General features: G+C 32.5%; 1 protein-coding gene across 1 annotated transcript; it reads right to left on the minus strand.

Moving 5' to 3' along the window:
• Positions 1–338: 338 nt before the first annotated feature.
• On the minus strand, positions 339–2,626 carry LOTGIDRAFT_165354 (hypothetical protein; the record flags this gene model as incomplete). The annotated part of the gene is made up of 3 exons (XM_009062373.1): positions 339–637; positions 825–1,033; positions 2,565–2,626. 3 exons carry the CDS (start codon positions 2,624–2,626, stop codon positions 339–341), a joined length of 570 nt encoding a protein of 189 aa, XP_009060621.1.
• Positions 2,627–17,657: the final 15,031 nt, after the last annotated feature.

A 17,657-nucleotide genomic window follows, 5' to 3' on the forward strand; every position in this document is an offset into this window, starting at 1 on the left:
ATCCATGTTGTACCATCTACAGCATTTGATGATGGGATTTTACAGGAAATGTTGAACTTTGACTTGTTTGCTTATTCATTGCTAAATTCTCTAAAGACATTAATCAAATTGAGTATTGTAGTCGCCCTTTATAGTAAAAAGCTACATTCTGTACAGAAAGTATCTATGAAAAATAGACAACACGATTCAATCGGTTACAAATATCGTCTTTAGAACGGGGCTGTGATAGAAAACTTGCTAGATGACAATGGAGACGGAAATATAAGAAACAAAAAACAAAGGAATTTTTAATCTAATTTTAATAAGATTGTATTTTAAGTGACCTTTTGAAAGATGAGTTATTTTTCATACATCCATTTATTCAGTATATTATGCATCACGAACACACACATATTGTGAACGATATTATAATTTAATAAATCACCTTGTAATATTTTCACTTCACAAAGTGTTAAAGTTTGTTGTGCTGGTACTGTAATAAATATAAACTGCCCTTCTTTACAATCATGTACAGAATAAACATCTTGTGGTGTGGAGCTTTCATCTGTGTAACAAACTTGACTTGAATCAAATGTATTTTGATCACATCCTCCAGTATTACTTACTTTTATAGAGAATCCTTGTAATCTTTCCTTGGCTGAAATTTTAAAATTATTTAACATATTTTCTCATAATCATGTCACTGTTTATCAAATCACAATATATAAAATGAAGATAAATAACAGACAAAACTTTACCAGGCATTAAAATAGATAGAATCGGTCAGATCTGGATTAATTAGTTCAATGTAATGGTAAAACTATTATATTTATATGCATGCTCACCGCCGTTTCTATTATACAACCTAATAGTGTGAAATCGTTCAGGTGCCCGCAAGTTAACACACCACCATTTGGGACCATTAATAAAGTCAGTATGTGTACAAGATCCATTCCACCATTCGCCATCAGTATTACCATCTACAGCATTTGATGATGATGATAGTACATAATATGTTGAACTTTGACTTGTATCTTTACCAAATGCTAAATTTCTACAGATAAAATATATATAGTAAAAAGGTCAATTCTGTACAGAGAGTATATGTGAATTATTAACCACACGCTTGGTTAAAAATATTGTGATTGGAAAGGGACTGTAGTAGAAAACTTGTTTCATTACAATGTAGACGAAAATAACACACACCAAATATTTTCACTTCACAAAAAGTTTGAAGTTTTTGTGCTGGTACTGTAATAAATATAAACTGCCCGTCTTTGCTGACTTTTATAGAGAATCTGTTTAATCTTTCCTGGGCTGAAATTTTCAAAGGAATTGATTAACATAATTTTCATATATAGAATGTCACCGTTTATTATATATTATCATATAAAAAATAAAAATAACAGACAATGCATGGAATCGTTGAGATCTCGATTAATAAGTTTAATGTAATGGTTAAAGTCGTTTTAACTACCATATTTAATACTCACAGGAGTCACTATTATACAGCACAATAGTTTGAAATCGTTCAGGTGCTAACAAGTTAACACACCACCACGCGGGACCACTCTTTTGATTAGTAACTGCACAAGAATCATGATACCAATTTTGATCAACATTACCATCTACAGCATTTGATGATGATGATAATATAGCATATGTTGAACTTTGTCTTGTTTCTTTACCCACTGCTATATTCACTTTAGACAAAGTTAGAATTTAGTATAATAGTAGGCCTATAGATTAAAAAGCTAGATTCTGGCAATTACGCTTCGATTGGTTTAAAATATCGTCATAGGAACGGGACTGTGGTAGAAGAGATTTTTTCATTTACTATTATTTGAAAATAAATTATTTTTCAAACATTCATTCATTCAGTCTATCTTGCATCACGAACAGATACACAATGTCATGAACGATAGCAAAAACTAATTTTTTATACAAAGTATCTATAAATTATAGAAGTCAAGAAAAGTACATTATGTTTTGACACAATTGTCTATTCCTGATTTTAAAAATCACATTTTATTTAAATACTGAAAAACGACAAACAAAAATCTTAATTAAAAACCAAATTTAAATAATGACTTAATTGTCTATTCCTGATTTTAAAAATCACATTTTATTTAAAAACTGAAAAACGACAAACAAAAATCTTAATTAAAAACCAAATTTAATTAATGATTTAAAGCACAAACTAAAGATAATAATAATTCAGAAGGCAAGAGTGATAAATAGTGAAGATAATATATTTATATCTTGAACGAAACTGTTTTCTAAATATTACTAACCTAAAGCTCTGACGTCTAAACTGTAGGACAATAAAGTCAAGCCGACGAGTTGACTGAAGAACACTGTGACAATGACTTCTGTAGGTAACTGTTAACGAGTTAAAACTTACTATTAAAGGCTGCATTTATATAGCAAACACCATTGAATAATTTATTTATTGGAACATTCTATTAATCAATTTTGTAAACTCATGCAGTAAAGCCCGACATTCTATTTTTAGTTAATCATAGGTATTGGAATAATAATAATAATAAGTAGAAATATAAACAGTTGCAAATGTCGCATGATACCTTCTCCTATGGCTCTTGGACCCTCTGGCTTTTAAGCTTGGCATAATTATGCTTTGGGACATTTTCTAATAAATTCTGTGAACTCATGGAGTTAAATTAAATCTTTAAAAATTGATGCTTACCTTGCTAAAAATAGACTTACCTTTCGGGACAGAAGGGTGTTTTTAACTTTTATACGCCCACACAATAATGTTTGCCACAATTGTTGTGGACAGAGAGCTGGTTTCTAGATGGATTTTGACAAAACGTGGTGTGGGAGTTGAACCCTGTGGAAAAACAGACAAATCGAAATTTATTTTATATTAGTTTTTGACAAGCGTTCCATGTATTGGGGACACGGTAGAGAGCTGGTTTCTTAATAGATTTTGGCGAAACTTAGTGTGAGAGTTAGTTATCACGGAAGGTTGAACCCTATTTTAAAATCAGAGTTATTGCCCATGTTAAAAACCGCGTTCAATATTTTTGTGAACACGATAGAGAGTTGGTTTCTTGAATTTGGTGTCAATGATTGTTATCACTCTTGGATGAAAATCAGATAACTCAAGAAAATTATTTCGATATAAGCTATTGCCCTTGTTCTTAAAAACACGTTCATTTTTTTGTAAATGTGTTGTGGACACGATAGAGAAATGAAGAAGGCACAATTCCTGATGGATTTTGACGAAACTTGGTGTAAATGTTTGCTATAAACCAAGGATGAAACCGTAGCCTGTAAACACTCTAAAAGGCCCAGTTCTTGACGATCTTTATCGGAATTGGTAATATTATACAGTATCGCCCCAAAAAAGTTCAAAAGAAGTGTACGACTAGTTTTATAACCGTACTGCCAAATATTTTTATTCAAAATCAAGCTGCCAGTGGGCATAACCTTGCCTGGTACGCTATCTTGGTAAAATTTGATGTCCGTGTTTGTTTTCACCTAAGGATGAACCCTATTGAAAAACAGACAAATTGAAAAATATTAGATTTGAGTTATTGCCTTTGTTCTTGAAAACTCGTCCAATGATGTACCCTATAGATGTTACAAAAAAAAACTAAAAAGTATTTAATGAGCTATTTCCCTTGTTCTTGAAATCACATTCAAGGCAAAATTTTCAACATATTTTAAAGAAACTTTAATGAAACATTGACTTCCTGCTCAAGAGATTCCCCTGATTAAAAATGCGATTATAGGAAATATATGATAATTTGTATATCTGTTTATTTAAATGTTCTGATCACAAACTAAACGTAGTGTAGTTTGTAATGTGACGTAATGGATTGTAACTGAGTTTCTAATTTTTCCTTTTCTTTTTTTTCCTAAGTCCACATAGCTTTAACTGCGATAGCGGCCGCAAATTCACTGTCTTGGCGACGTGTTCCTGAAAAATAAAATAAAGCATTGTTGTAAAACCTGAGTGTAACATTGCAACATATGCAAAAGGCAGACAATTAGCATAAGAGGGCGCATTTTTGAAGAATTTTTTTTCGGATTTTCATTTTTCGAATATTCAGATATATCCGACCTTGTAGCACTGGTAAATATTACGAAATAAAAATCTCGTCAAAAGAATGGACAAAGCAAGAGTAAAAATATTATAGTAATGGACTCCTCCAAAGAAGACCCAGGTTCGTCCACAATAACTTGTAATCACTATAGAAGATTCTTTCCGAATATTTTTTTAAGTGTTTGTAATCACTTGGGTCGTATACAATTCTCAACTAAAGTGAAATTCTAATGAATATATAAATAACTCAAAACAATAATACAGCATTGCTAACTGCCAAGCTTAGGAAAGATTAAGAAAGGCAAACTGGTCAGTCAGTTCATTTACACTAAATAGGCGTTCTATAGATTACACTAAAGGTGCTATCTGTGGCGAGTTCGGTTTATCAAATATTACCATTTCATACATTGATCAGTTCCCAATGCATATAAATGCAGTTAAATATGCAATTTGATTAAAATGTTGATCTAGAATTTTTTTTTGTTTTTTTCTGTAGGTACCTACACCTTTTATCTACCTTTTGTCTATGATCTGAAAATATTCGTCTGTAAATCATACAAATACAAAATACCTGACCATTAATATCAATATTAGACATTTTCCGTACCAGTCTATACTAGTCAAAATATACATGTACATTTATTACAACATAATTAATTGTTTTGTTCTTAAAAATGTTCCCCTAAATGCTGCAGAATTCCTCATCAGTTAGAAATCGAAAGATAGTAGGCTAATGCCGTTATCCTGGCCAAATTTCCCTCGTTGTATACTGCGTCTTTATTCGTCCAAATTCGTGCAGCAGAGTAGGACGTACAATTTCCTTCACATAAAATTTTCACACTTTTTCAGTGTATCTGTCAACAAAATCATATCACAGATAAATATCGTGCGGTTTTCTCATTACAACAACTGTTTTTTAAATTCTGTGTCATATTTCCTATTATACAGATTTTAAATTACCATGATCTAAACTATATTAACAGATGTTATCTCTTGCGTTGCCTTTTACAGATAAATGTAGATGTAAGGTCTAAATAAGGTTGGCAGGGTGTTCTTGCAAACATGCTATTTTAATGGCATCTTGGGAGTGAAAGTCCGTTACGCTTGACGCACCCAAATTGATTCTGAGAACTCGGTGGTGTATAGATGGTGTATGATGTAATAGAAGGACTTTTCGGTTGCTCACCAGTCAGTATTGGATAAGAATCGCAGTATGTGGAGAGCTTTAAGGCATTTCGTTTTGAAGATTTTGATGTAAGGACTAACAGAAAGCTTGCAGTCAAAAGTATTGCCCGACACCAAAAACTACTTTCAACTGCATACGTAAAAATAAACAAATTAACCCTTTTAAAACAAATTCAGGTTGATCAAGTTTATACACGGCAAATAATATATATTAAAAATATTTTGTATAATATAGAATTCAATTATTGTCTAGCCAAAGTTAATAAAGTAAAATGTATTATATAATATACTTTTGATTTAATGATTCACAGACGAAAATTCAATTATGTAAGCTTACCGAAGACCATTGCGTTGCTAACAATCTACTTGAATTTCACATATTAAAATTTTACTTTTCGTGACAAAAGTGTCTATAATTAAAAAACACTGCCAAAATTGAGAATGATAACCTAACATTTACGTCATATTAAGATTTGTGGCATTTTTTCGGCCAAATTAATTTGTCAACAGTTTTTGTTGGCATGCACGTTATTATTGAAATTGTACATTTTATGATCAAATTCAAATAAATCACTTCTCATGCAAAATGGCATATTCCAAAATAATAAACTTATAAACGCGAATATGCCAAACAAGGGGAGTTCCTTTAATTAGTTGATGTAGGTAGGTGTAGTTTGATTAAATTGCAGATCTTGATGTTTTGTTTCGGTTATTTTCTGTGGTTTGCAACACCTCATATCCATGATCTGACAAAATTAGTCTGTAAATCATATTCGGTTGGATTTCGCCCAATGGTGTCATAATCATACATCAAAATTTTGCAAACCAATCAGAAACACTCCAGTGTTAAACATGACACAATAAATCTGGCTCTATCAGTTCATCAGACATGATATACGGATGTGATTTCATCACTAATACGGCAAAACACAAAATGTAACTTTTTAGGCAATTGAAATTTGTCACTTTCGTATCCCCAGTTTTCCAGAATTGTCACCATGGTAATAGCAATATTTGACATAAAATTTTGTAACTATACAAAGCTGATCTACTAATAATTTCGCGTTTGTTTAACGATGTGTTCTTTAAGACATTTATGACGTAAAGCTTTTCAGTTCAACATTTGTTACATCCTCAGGTGTTCTTTGTGTAGGCTTGGCTCTGCAATCAACAGGCCGGATAATTTGAAATTATATATTTCTGTTTAGGTTGTCAAATCTGTTTTGGTTGGCTCAATGTAATTTTCTTATTTTTAATATTTAAACGACTGCATGGGATTTTAAATATTAGTTGCATCAAATGGAAATCGATTTGTCACGCTTTGTTTCTTTCTGTATATTGCAGTGCGTTCGTTATGCTTTGTTTTCGTAATTTCAAAAAAATATAGATGATTTTGTGTCGCGTTGTCTACACTGTAATAGTTTCTGCGACATTTGCAATGCATATGACCTACCTCTGCAGCGAATAAATAAATATAAATTGGAACATATGCATATTATGAAAAAAGAAACAGATTGGCTCTAGAAGGCGTATTTTTGGAGCGATTTTTTTTTTTTTTGGGTTTCTCGCAAGAATATCCAATATGATAGCAGTTAAAAATGTTAAGAATTTCGAAAATTCACTACACATATTTTTGAGCTGAATTTTGCAAATTTTGACCAAATTCTTCTATTTTCTCGGCTATTTGTCCGATTGCATTGACAGATCACGACAGAAAACAAATTGGCATAGTTAAAAAAATGGTATCAGTTCCGGTTTTCACGAAATTAGGTGTAAACTTTTAGTTGACCCACTTCCCGTGTAAATGTATGAACGTCACTAAACCTTATACTAATAGGTAACTATCCTAATGACTTAGAAAACCATTTACTAGACACGGAAATTTGCCGTCATTTTTATTTTACAGATATACATCCAAATTATTTTCATCTGATTTTGACGACTTTGGTGTCAAATTGGAAAAAATGAAGGAAGTCAAATTTTGAATGTTGCCTTTACTTTTTTGCAATTTACGGTTGAATTTGTTCAAAGTTAGAAAACTCATGTCTGGTGACCTTGACCTTGGGTGACATTGACCTTTACAGGATTAAAGGTCATTGAACTTAGCTATCAGTTCTTTATTTGGAATAACCTTCCTTTGGTGAAACTCTTTTCCCATCTTTTCTGGAATTCATCATGTCCACTAGCCAACTGAATATAATCGTCTACACATATCTTATCATAAGAATAACTTTTAAATGTTTTTTAAATACCACCAGGAGTTAGAATGATATGGTATTTGACTTTCGGTGCTAAATATCAACCGTATATAATTCCATCATCGCCGTAATCATTTTTTCATTTACGATAATCATTTTCAGATACTAATCCAGCCTCGTTTTATTTATTCCAATTGCTAGATGAAATGTATAAACTACCACTATCTGTATAGTATGTGTCCGGTTTATAAAATCCATCTATTACATGAATAAAATTATTCATTATTTTTTTTTACTGTGTGAAAATACGAATGATTCTAAATTATTAAGTGTTAGTCGTGAAGATTTACTATTTGTTGAGTTTATTTCTTTTTCTTCAATACCTGTTTCTACAATATATTGTGAAGTTGATTTATTCCATACCTGTCTGGTTGTAGATATATCTTTCTGAATTGATTTACCATACAAGGAATTACCTAATAATCTCATGCAATTACTACCATCCTTTTTGTATTTATTTTTTAAATCTCTCAAAATGAAAATGTTATATGGCGGAGTTTTAAAATTGTCGTTAATTATACTATACCATCTAATATTCTAAGAATTCTTCCAAAAGCTTTAACTATTTCTTGAATATCAACAGTTGCTAAAACGCCTGAACAGAAGCCATTTCTAAACCTAATTTTAGTACCAGTTTCCTTTTTACCGTCTTTGTTCGTCAAACGTCATTAGTTTAGAACATTCCTCGTTTATTTTTTTAAGTTTTGAAGTAACCTCTGTTTCATCTTTATTACTTTTACTTATATTCTTTCAAAAACAATTATGTTATCACTGTTGAGCTCTGTATATTCCTTTAATTCCTTACAAATTTCATCCATTTCATCTGTTGTAAATGATTTTATATTTGCCAAAACTCTTCCTCCTTTAATAGATTGTATGTTAAAATATCTTATAAAAGGGTGTGTATGTGAGTAAACTTTTTCTACATCTTCCTTTCCAAAACTCAGGGTATACCTTCTTGCATATCATGTCTTAAAGATTCTCAATTATCTTCGGTATATTTAGAAATATCTACATCCATGATCTTTCTCAAATTCATTGGTAGATTAGACGAATTTCTCCATGCCGTCAAACTGGATTTTTCGTGTTGATAGGAAAACGTATAATTAATATTTTGTAAATAATTTTTATCGGTTGTTATTTCTTTCTGTTTTTTCCATTTGTTCTGTAGATCTGCATTGGTTTATGGATTAGACAAAGGTAAAGACAGACTACCTCTCTGTGTTAGTAGTGGACAATGTGATAGCTTCATTGCTTTTTAAAGTATAATCCAGTTATCAAAAACAATACCGTTATGAGAGATCAATGTTAATATTTTTTATCATATTGACCTAAATATTGAAACATTTGATCTATATAATCTTTATCCACAAATATTTGAATTAGAGGATTATAAAATTTTTCTGGAATATCATCGGTAGGATTTAAATCTGGAGAGTTACTTTTTATCGTCTCTAACTGTTTTCTTAGTTTTTCTAAATTACTTAACGTACAGGAATAAGGAATTTGCGCGTTTCACTATCTGGATATGTTTCACAATCCCAAGCGAACAAAGCAGCATCACATATATCGGAAAACACGTTTAGTTTTAAAGGTGAGACTTGTTTAACCTCATTATCGCCTCTACACGTTTTCTATAGTTGTTTATAATTTCTTATTTTATTTCTTCTTATAAGTAAATTTCTATTTTTGGGATTATAAATTTGAAATGAAGTATCATATCTCTTATTGAACTCATTAATTCTAGTTTTTGTCATTACTCCTTTTCTTTTTGCTTTTAAAAAACTGTTGATCTTGAAATTTATTTGTTAAATCTTTGTTCAAAACATGATTTGATAAAACACCATTTGTTGGTATGTAACAATTTTTATACACCTACATCTCTCTATGTGGACGTATATTGTCGGCACCCCTGTCCGTCCGTCCGTCAACATTTGCTTGTAAACACTCTAAAAACTAGATTTTTTGATGGAATTTCGGTATGTGTATACATATTCATAAAACCAAGATCAAGTTCGAATTTGAGCTATTTTCGACCGTTAGAAGCAGAGTTATTGCCCTCGCCTCAAAATCTTGAATATGCTATTACTCTCTTAGTTTTAAACCTATTTTGATGGAACTTAAAATGGATGTTATTGGACCTAAATCGAAAGGTTTGAGAAAGTTTAGTTTACTTCTGATTAAATTTAAGGCTTTTTCAAGATTTAGGCCTCTTACGTCAGTTTTAACCCCTATACAATAAGTGCTTCTATCAACATCAATTGCTCGTAAACACTCTAAAAAGGAATCAAATGAAATTCGGTATGTGCATACAAACTCTTGAAACAAAGGTCCGTCCGTCAACATTTGCTTGTGAACGCTCTAAAAACTAGATGAAATTCGGTATGTGTATACGTAGTCATAAAACGAAGATCAAATTCGACCGTTGGAGGCAGAGTTATTTCCCTTGCCCCAAAATCTTGATCCGCATGCCGTGGTGGGCGTATATGGCTGTGGTCCACTATCTTTACCTTTATATTCAGTTATCGGAATTAGTTCAGTTCGGTTCCTCTACCAACATTTGATCTTTTTATTTCTTTGAAATTGTAATTAACGTAAAATTATTTTTCCTGTAAAATACCAATTCGTAGCATCAAAATTGATATCGATATTTGAAAAGATATTATGAAAAGTTTTGGCATTAAATATAATTTAGATACCAATGAACTTAAATTTTGTAACTCAGTTTTGTCCACATTTACCAATTGTTGTTGAATTAAACGTTTCAATCTTGTTATCTCTTGATGTAGTTTAGAATCATCTATATAATTTACATTTTTCAGTTTAGAATAAAATTGTTGTTATGTAATTGGCGTTTGAAGAATCTCTTCACATCAGTTATTGTTCGCCATTTTTATTAAGTTAAATTTATTATAATTTCTTCGAACTGTTTTACTAAGCTTAATTAATATAAAACCTAAATTGAAAGTTGTCCACAAAACTTTTGTCCTGGCATTTGAATTTGAAATGTAGAACATTTAATTGGTTGATTAGTTAATTTCATTATCTCTTCAGTTGGTTCTAATCCAAAAGAATCAAAAAAGTTATTTAAAGAGTCTTTCTATAAAGCAGAGTGATGAACTCCGTTTTGATCTGAAGTATGTATAATTGTTATAGCATACCGTTCTTATCCTGATATATTTAACTCATTTGCCCATCTCATCAGTTGAAAGTTTGTAGTTGTATCATTTTCCTATTAATCAAGAAAACTAATCATTTTCAAAAGTCAGTTTTTTTAAAGTTCGTTTTGGTATGATTTTTTTTTTGTCTTGAACGATTAATTCATATGTTGAAGGTGATATACTATTTACTTCATCTACGATAAATATTTCGTTTGTCCAATATCCAACATATTCCTTCAAGAATTTACTTTTATATTTGAAAATACGAACTTTTCCTCAACGTGTATATCTTTTATTTCATTTTCAAAATTTCAGAAAAGACACACCGATGTAAGAATTAATTTTAATATATTAAACAATTAGTAAATCAACCCGGATGTGCCACGCCCACGTCAATTTTTTTGTCGTAGGTGAATTCCTATTCAAAATGCCTAGTTGTATTCCAAATTTCAAGCTTCTACATCAAATACGTCATTAGATATACATTCACCCAGCTCACGAATTTCAATTTTGCTTTAAAAAAACGATTGTTATATATCAATGTAAAGTACATGGAAGCACATTAGGAGACCGAAAAAATTAACCCTCTAGGTTAATTAGGTCACGTGCTAGAGCAATCCCCTTTAAAGGTCAAGGTCACGTGGTGTGAGCGTTTAAAGTAAAAAAAATCAAGCGGAAATTGCAAAAAAGCAATAACGAAAAATTAGGCTCCCAATGTTTTTTGCGCAATCGATTGCGGAATACATACACATCAAATTTGAGCATATCAACATTTACCCATGTGAGTTTTACGAAAGTGTGTTTTTTCAATATGGCGGCCGAAGTACCACCATAGAATTTTATTTGCTAAAGATCAGCTAAATTTTGTTGACCTACATAAATTACACCGGAAGTTATTCAACCACAAGTAGATTTGAAATTCAGTCGCTTTCCTGTTTAAAAGCGGAAATGATTAGTGAACTCTCTTTGCATTTAAAACTTCAGATTAATCGATGCAAAGGCAAAAAAGCTGCAAAAAATTTGATCAAAATTGAGCGACGAATTTTCGAATTTCGTAATTTTTTCAAGTGCTATCAGGTCAGAAATTACAGGTAGATTGTAAAAATGAAAACCCAAAAGAAAATTTATACAAAAAGTGTTCCAATTTATATTTATGAACAGCGTCGCCTATATCGAAGGTCTATGAAATTAAAAAGATTGCAGCAACTGCTGCAGTCTAAGCACGAGAAGGTGGGAAGAAACGAAAAAAAAAACTAGAACTGTTCTAATAACTAATACTGATGCGGGGCGTATTATGACATTCAGGTGCATACGAAGATAGTCTATTGCAATTACATTGATGTAAATACTTTTCTGCATCTCTAAATTCAAATATCCAAAAGTGCCTAGAGTTAAATGTATATTGACTAGGAATAAAAGAATGTTTTTCAATTAATAAAGACCAAGTTTGATGAAATCTGGATAGGAAATAAGAAAATTGGTAATTCGCATGGTTATTTCCATTGAATTTATAATTGGATGATACACATACATAGCAAGTTTGATTAAATTCAGATAAAAATAATAAAGTTGGTAATGCGCATGCGCACAAGACAAATTCAATATTTCCATCAAATTTAGAATTGTGTTGTACACATACATACCAAGTTTGATGAAACTTGGATAAGAAATACGAACGATGTTAATGCGCATGCGCACTACGTAAAATTCGATATATATATATATATTTTTAATTTGATTATACATAAAATTCCAAGTATGATGAAAATCGGATAAAAATAAGAAAGTTGGTAATGCGGATGCGCACTACGCAAATTCGATACATCCATCAAATTTTGAATTTGATTATACATACCAAGTTTGGTGAAATTTGGATAAAAAATAAGAAAATTGGGAAATTAAGTGGGGGTATACCTTCAATCTGTCGTGAGCTCAAACTACAGTACAACACAATTCAATCCACCCGAGAGCTTATTAATTGTATACCATAACTGGACATAGAACATTTTTAAGAAATATAAAAAAACAACTTAAAATTTGATTTCTATTGGGGTTCACAGCCAGGTTAATCTTATTAACCAATTTATCTAATAATAACCCCATGTTAAGTGAATGGGGTTTTGAATTAGCATGTAAGGCATACATGTTATATATCTATGGAAAGCTCAGAATCTCTACATTAGACAATCGAAAGAATTATTGCCATATCTCTATTAGGGACCGAGATATAGCTCTTTATAGGCTCAAAATGGTTTGAAAAAAACAATCCGGTCGTACAAAAAAGGCAAAACCGAAAATCAAAATTATGCTTCCTAACATTTGTAGACAAACATTAAACAGATCGTTTGACACAAACGTTACGCAAATCGGATTAAAAATGGATTCTGGGAATCGATTTTTGCAAATATGAGGCAAACCAATATGGCGGCAAACATGATACTTCCGGTACGAGTTGTTTTTTTTAGTTTAAAAAGTTTGTATTAAGGCTGGTAATATAATGCATATGTTACTTTTGACAAATCAATTCCACCAGAAGTGATGCCACCGGAAGTACCAACATCGAAACCGGAAGTGATGAAATGATTTTGAATGTGTGCTTTTATTCCAATTTGATGGCGGTCTACACCAGGTAAGTTTCAAGTCAATCCGCCAAATAACAACCGAAATAGTATTTTTCAATTAATTTCGGCAAAGAAAAGTATGCAACGAATTTTCGAAAATCGAAAATTGGTAACTGCTATCATTTGCCCTTTGTTACAAGAAATACAATGAAAGAAACCCGATCAAAATCGGTTGATAAACATGCCCTCTAGAGGCCATTTTCCGTTTGTTGCTAACGTCGCTTTATGTTACTCAGAAAATTTTCGTTTTACATTCATTCCACAATTCTCCACAGGTAAGAAAACATTTCTTTTTTAAAAAAATTAATAAGTACTTTTGTAGAATGGATTTTGTTGTGTATAATTGGATCAAGATGATCTAGATGAGGCAGAAGACCCAATGGAATTATTAACTACCATCTTACAAGATGTATCGGTCAGGCGATTCGTAAAACCTCGGCAACTCCAAAACGATTCAATAAACCATGGTTTAACTAAGACTGTAAGACAGCGCTGAAAGAAGGTAATCGTGCTCTACGACTCCTTAAACGTTCCCCTTCTGATGACAATATGGCCTCTTTGTACGACAGACGTGGCAGGCTTTCATTGCAGTACGCTATTAAAACAGCATCATTGCCATACCATCCTGCTTACTGCCCCGTATTTAGACCTTACTTTGAACACCTGTACGAGACAAAGCCTCGTGCTGTTTCTTCTTTTGGAGTCCGCATTCAACCCCTTATGTCAGCGGCTGGTATAAGCCACGACAGTATTGCGGACTTTGCCATGACCACTATTCCACCTCGGCCAATTCCTCCACTCCAGATAGACTTTAGTCTATCGAGCAACAAGAAGTTGTCTTCAAGTAAGGTAGCAGCCGCTACAGTTACACCACCAACAGCCTCAATATTTACTGCAGAACTCATAGCCATTCTACAGGCACTTGCGTTTTTTCAGTCCTCATCATCATTAAAAAATGTATTATATTTTCTGATACTTTGTCCGCATTACAAGCTATTTTTAACATCCAGCTTGTACACCCAATAATCGGAGATATTTACAAGCTCTCTGGGCCAAAGAAGGACATTGTCCTTTGCTGGCTCCCCAGTCACATAGATATTCAGGGGAATGACATGGCAGATGCGGCGGCTAAGGCTGCTTTGTCACTGCCTGTTTCCCCTTCTCTTTGCTTTTCACCGATTTAAAATAAGGTCTTTAATTCCACATCGATGGCAGCAAAGATGGGATGCTGCAGACACTAACAAGCTTCATGCCATTAAGCCTCTCCTAGGAGACTGGCCCTCCTGCTATTGTGCCAACAGGAGAAATGAAGTTGTTTTGTGTCGCTCTCGTTTTGGACATACTCACCTCACCAACTGGTATTTGCTCACGCGAGAGCCTCAACCAGCCTGTGAGCACTGCCAGGTCCGCCTGACAGTGGACACATTCTGATTGAGAGTAAGCAATTCAAACCTATATGATCACAGCTCTACCGTGCTGGATCTTTGTTTCATCTTTTTGCGTAAACTTCTCTATATGTGAAGTTTGTCGCATTTTTAAAGCAAGTTAATTTTTTTTTAATTTTGAATTGATAAGTCACAGTTTGTATTTAATATTTTGTTTGTTTTTAATACCACCATGTGGTGTATAACCTGTGATACTGTTTTTATTGTTGTGTTTTGAAGTCATTGAGTGACTTTCTGTGATATTGTTGTTTCTTATACGTTGTGTACTGTTTTTATGGCATGAAATTTATACCGTGTTCTGGAGCTGTATAGCCCGTTTGGTGCTGATGCTCTTTAAAGCATTTCATTTCATTTATTTCCATTTTTTCAGATCCTTTTCCTCAGGATAATGGACTTCCACGGGGTAGCATATTATCCGTTACCTTATTCTCCATTAAAATCAATTCCATTACGTCGTACCTTAGTCGGGGGGATGATGGCCCTCTGTATGTTGACGATTATCAGATGTGTTATGGTTCTATGCAGACGATCGAGCGCCAGTTGCAGCTTTGCTTTAAAAAACGTACAGCAAAGGGCAGTTCACACTGGATTTCGATTTACCAAATCCAAGACCGTCTGCATGCAATGTCAGGTGTATGGATCAGCTTATATCAAAGAGCTTAATACCATACGCCATCAAGGACTTACAATCAGTTTAGGTGCGTTTCGCACTACTCTACTTCAAAGTCTTTAAGACAGATGTGACAGGCTTTCATTGCAATACGGTATCAAGATAGCATCAATGCTGCTCTCGTCTTGGTCATTCTCACCTTACCAACTGTTATTTTCTCGAACGAGAGCTTAAACCAGTCTGTCCTGACATTGAAACACATTCTAATTGAGTGAAAGTATCTCAAACCTATACGATTGTTGAAGGGTGTAATAAAACTGGTTTTAATTGTAATTACATGTATCAATTCACAGAAAGGTCACATAGTGACAACAAAACATGACGTTAAAAACCATATCACAGAAAAAGTCATTTAATGTCTACAAAAAACACTGAATACACCACATGGTGTATAAAAAACAAACAAACTATTAAAAACAAACAAAATATTAAAAACAAACAATGATTAATCTATTCAAAATTTAAAATATAGATTCGTTTGTCTTAAAATAATTGATGTAAAGATCTCAAAGGTTTGAGATGCTTGCACTCGATCAGAATGTATTTCACTGTCAGGCGGACCTAGCAGTGCTCAGAGACTGGTTGATGCTCTCGCTTGAGTAGATAACAGTGGGTGAGGTGAGTATGACCAAGTCAAGAGCGACACATCTGAGGAGTCGGAAACCTGCAATGTAAGCAGAACTGGCAGACGTATCCGTAAAAAAAATCCCTTTCTCCCAAAATTAGTTATTGAAAATATGTAGCTCTAACACATTATTTGGTAGAAAACTATTGATGCTAATGATTTTATTTTAAAAGAAATAGAGCTTCAGCTTCAGGTAGATCCCGAGGAGCTGAGGGAGTTCCCCGATAATGGCATGAAATAGGAAGTTGCTGGTTGTACATTCACCAAGAGCTTTACTACAAAACGCTTCATGAATCATTGACGGTCTTATCATAAACCATATCGTCGCTGTGGTTGCAAAAGGTCGTATCTCGGTATATTGGTGAAAATTACTTTTTCGTATGTGTGGAATCAGCTTTTTATGGCGCGTAATTTCATCTAATCCTCGTATCTCTATGCAAATAAAAAAATGTTTTGTTAGTTTTTGGTTTTGCAAAAAGTCGTATCTCAGAAAAAAAATGGCTTCACAACATTGATCACTTAAATGGTAAATTAATTCAATTCAAGGTTTGTAATGTAATTCTTAATCACTGTCATTGTCATTTTAACCTATTTTTAATAGTAAATCATTGATTTTTTTACGTAATTCCATCTCTCTTGCCGATGTAAACCAGAAGTCATTGTTATCAAATTCTGCAGTTAGCCTGGTACATCATATTGTCACCAAGATGTATTCTAACCATTTCTCAATGAAAAAATTAAGCAATATTCCATTTGAGAAACACTGTTTTTTACTCAAGTATGAAATGAAATGAAATGCATTAAGGAGCATCAGCACCAAACGGGCTATATAGCTCCAGAATACGTTAAAATAATTAAAAAACTAAAACAATAAAACACCTATCAATATCACAGAAAGGTCATATAGTGACAACAAAAAACAAAAATAAACGATAAAAACCATATCACAGAAACAGTCATTTAATGACTACAAATAAACACTAAAAACAATATCACAGGTAATACACCACATGGTGGTATTAAAAACGAACAAAATATTTAAAACAAACAATGACTAATCTATTTAAAATTTAAAATAAAGACCGGCTTGTTTTTAAAAAAGCCACAACCTTCTCATAAAGAGAAGGTTGCGCAAATAATTGATGTAATACTCAAGTATGAAACAATATTTCTGTGGTATTCATTCCTTGTATGATGCTTAACCAAGATACACGTATTTGTGTTTTAATTTTGCAGAAATACCAGAAAAGATTACTTTTAACCCTTATTTAACTCGTGGAAAACAGATGTTGCAATTATCATTAATTTCAAGTACATGTATCTCAAGTGCAAACGAATTAGAGAGTGACAGTGAGGAGTTCTCAGAAGATTCTACCAGAGACCCAGAATATACCCCTACCAAGAAGATGGGATGTCAGAAATTTTGATAGTAATCAGAATGTCAGAAATTTAGATAGTAATCAGAATGTCAGAAGTTTAGATAGTAATCAGAATGTCAGAGATTTAGATAGTAATCAGAATGTCTGAAGTTTAGTTGGTCCTCAGAATGTCAGAAATTTAGATAGTAATCAGAATGTCAGAAGTTTAGATGGTTCTCAGAATGTCAGAAATTTAGATAGTAATCACAATGTCAGAAGTTTA

This window comes from Lottia gigantea, assembly GCF_000327385.1.
Source record: "Lottia gigantea unplaced genomic scaffold LOTGIsca_51, whole genome shotgun sequence".
Lineage (NCBI taxonomy): Eukaryota > Metazoa > Mollusca > Gastropoda > Lottiidae > Lottia > Lottia gigantea.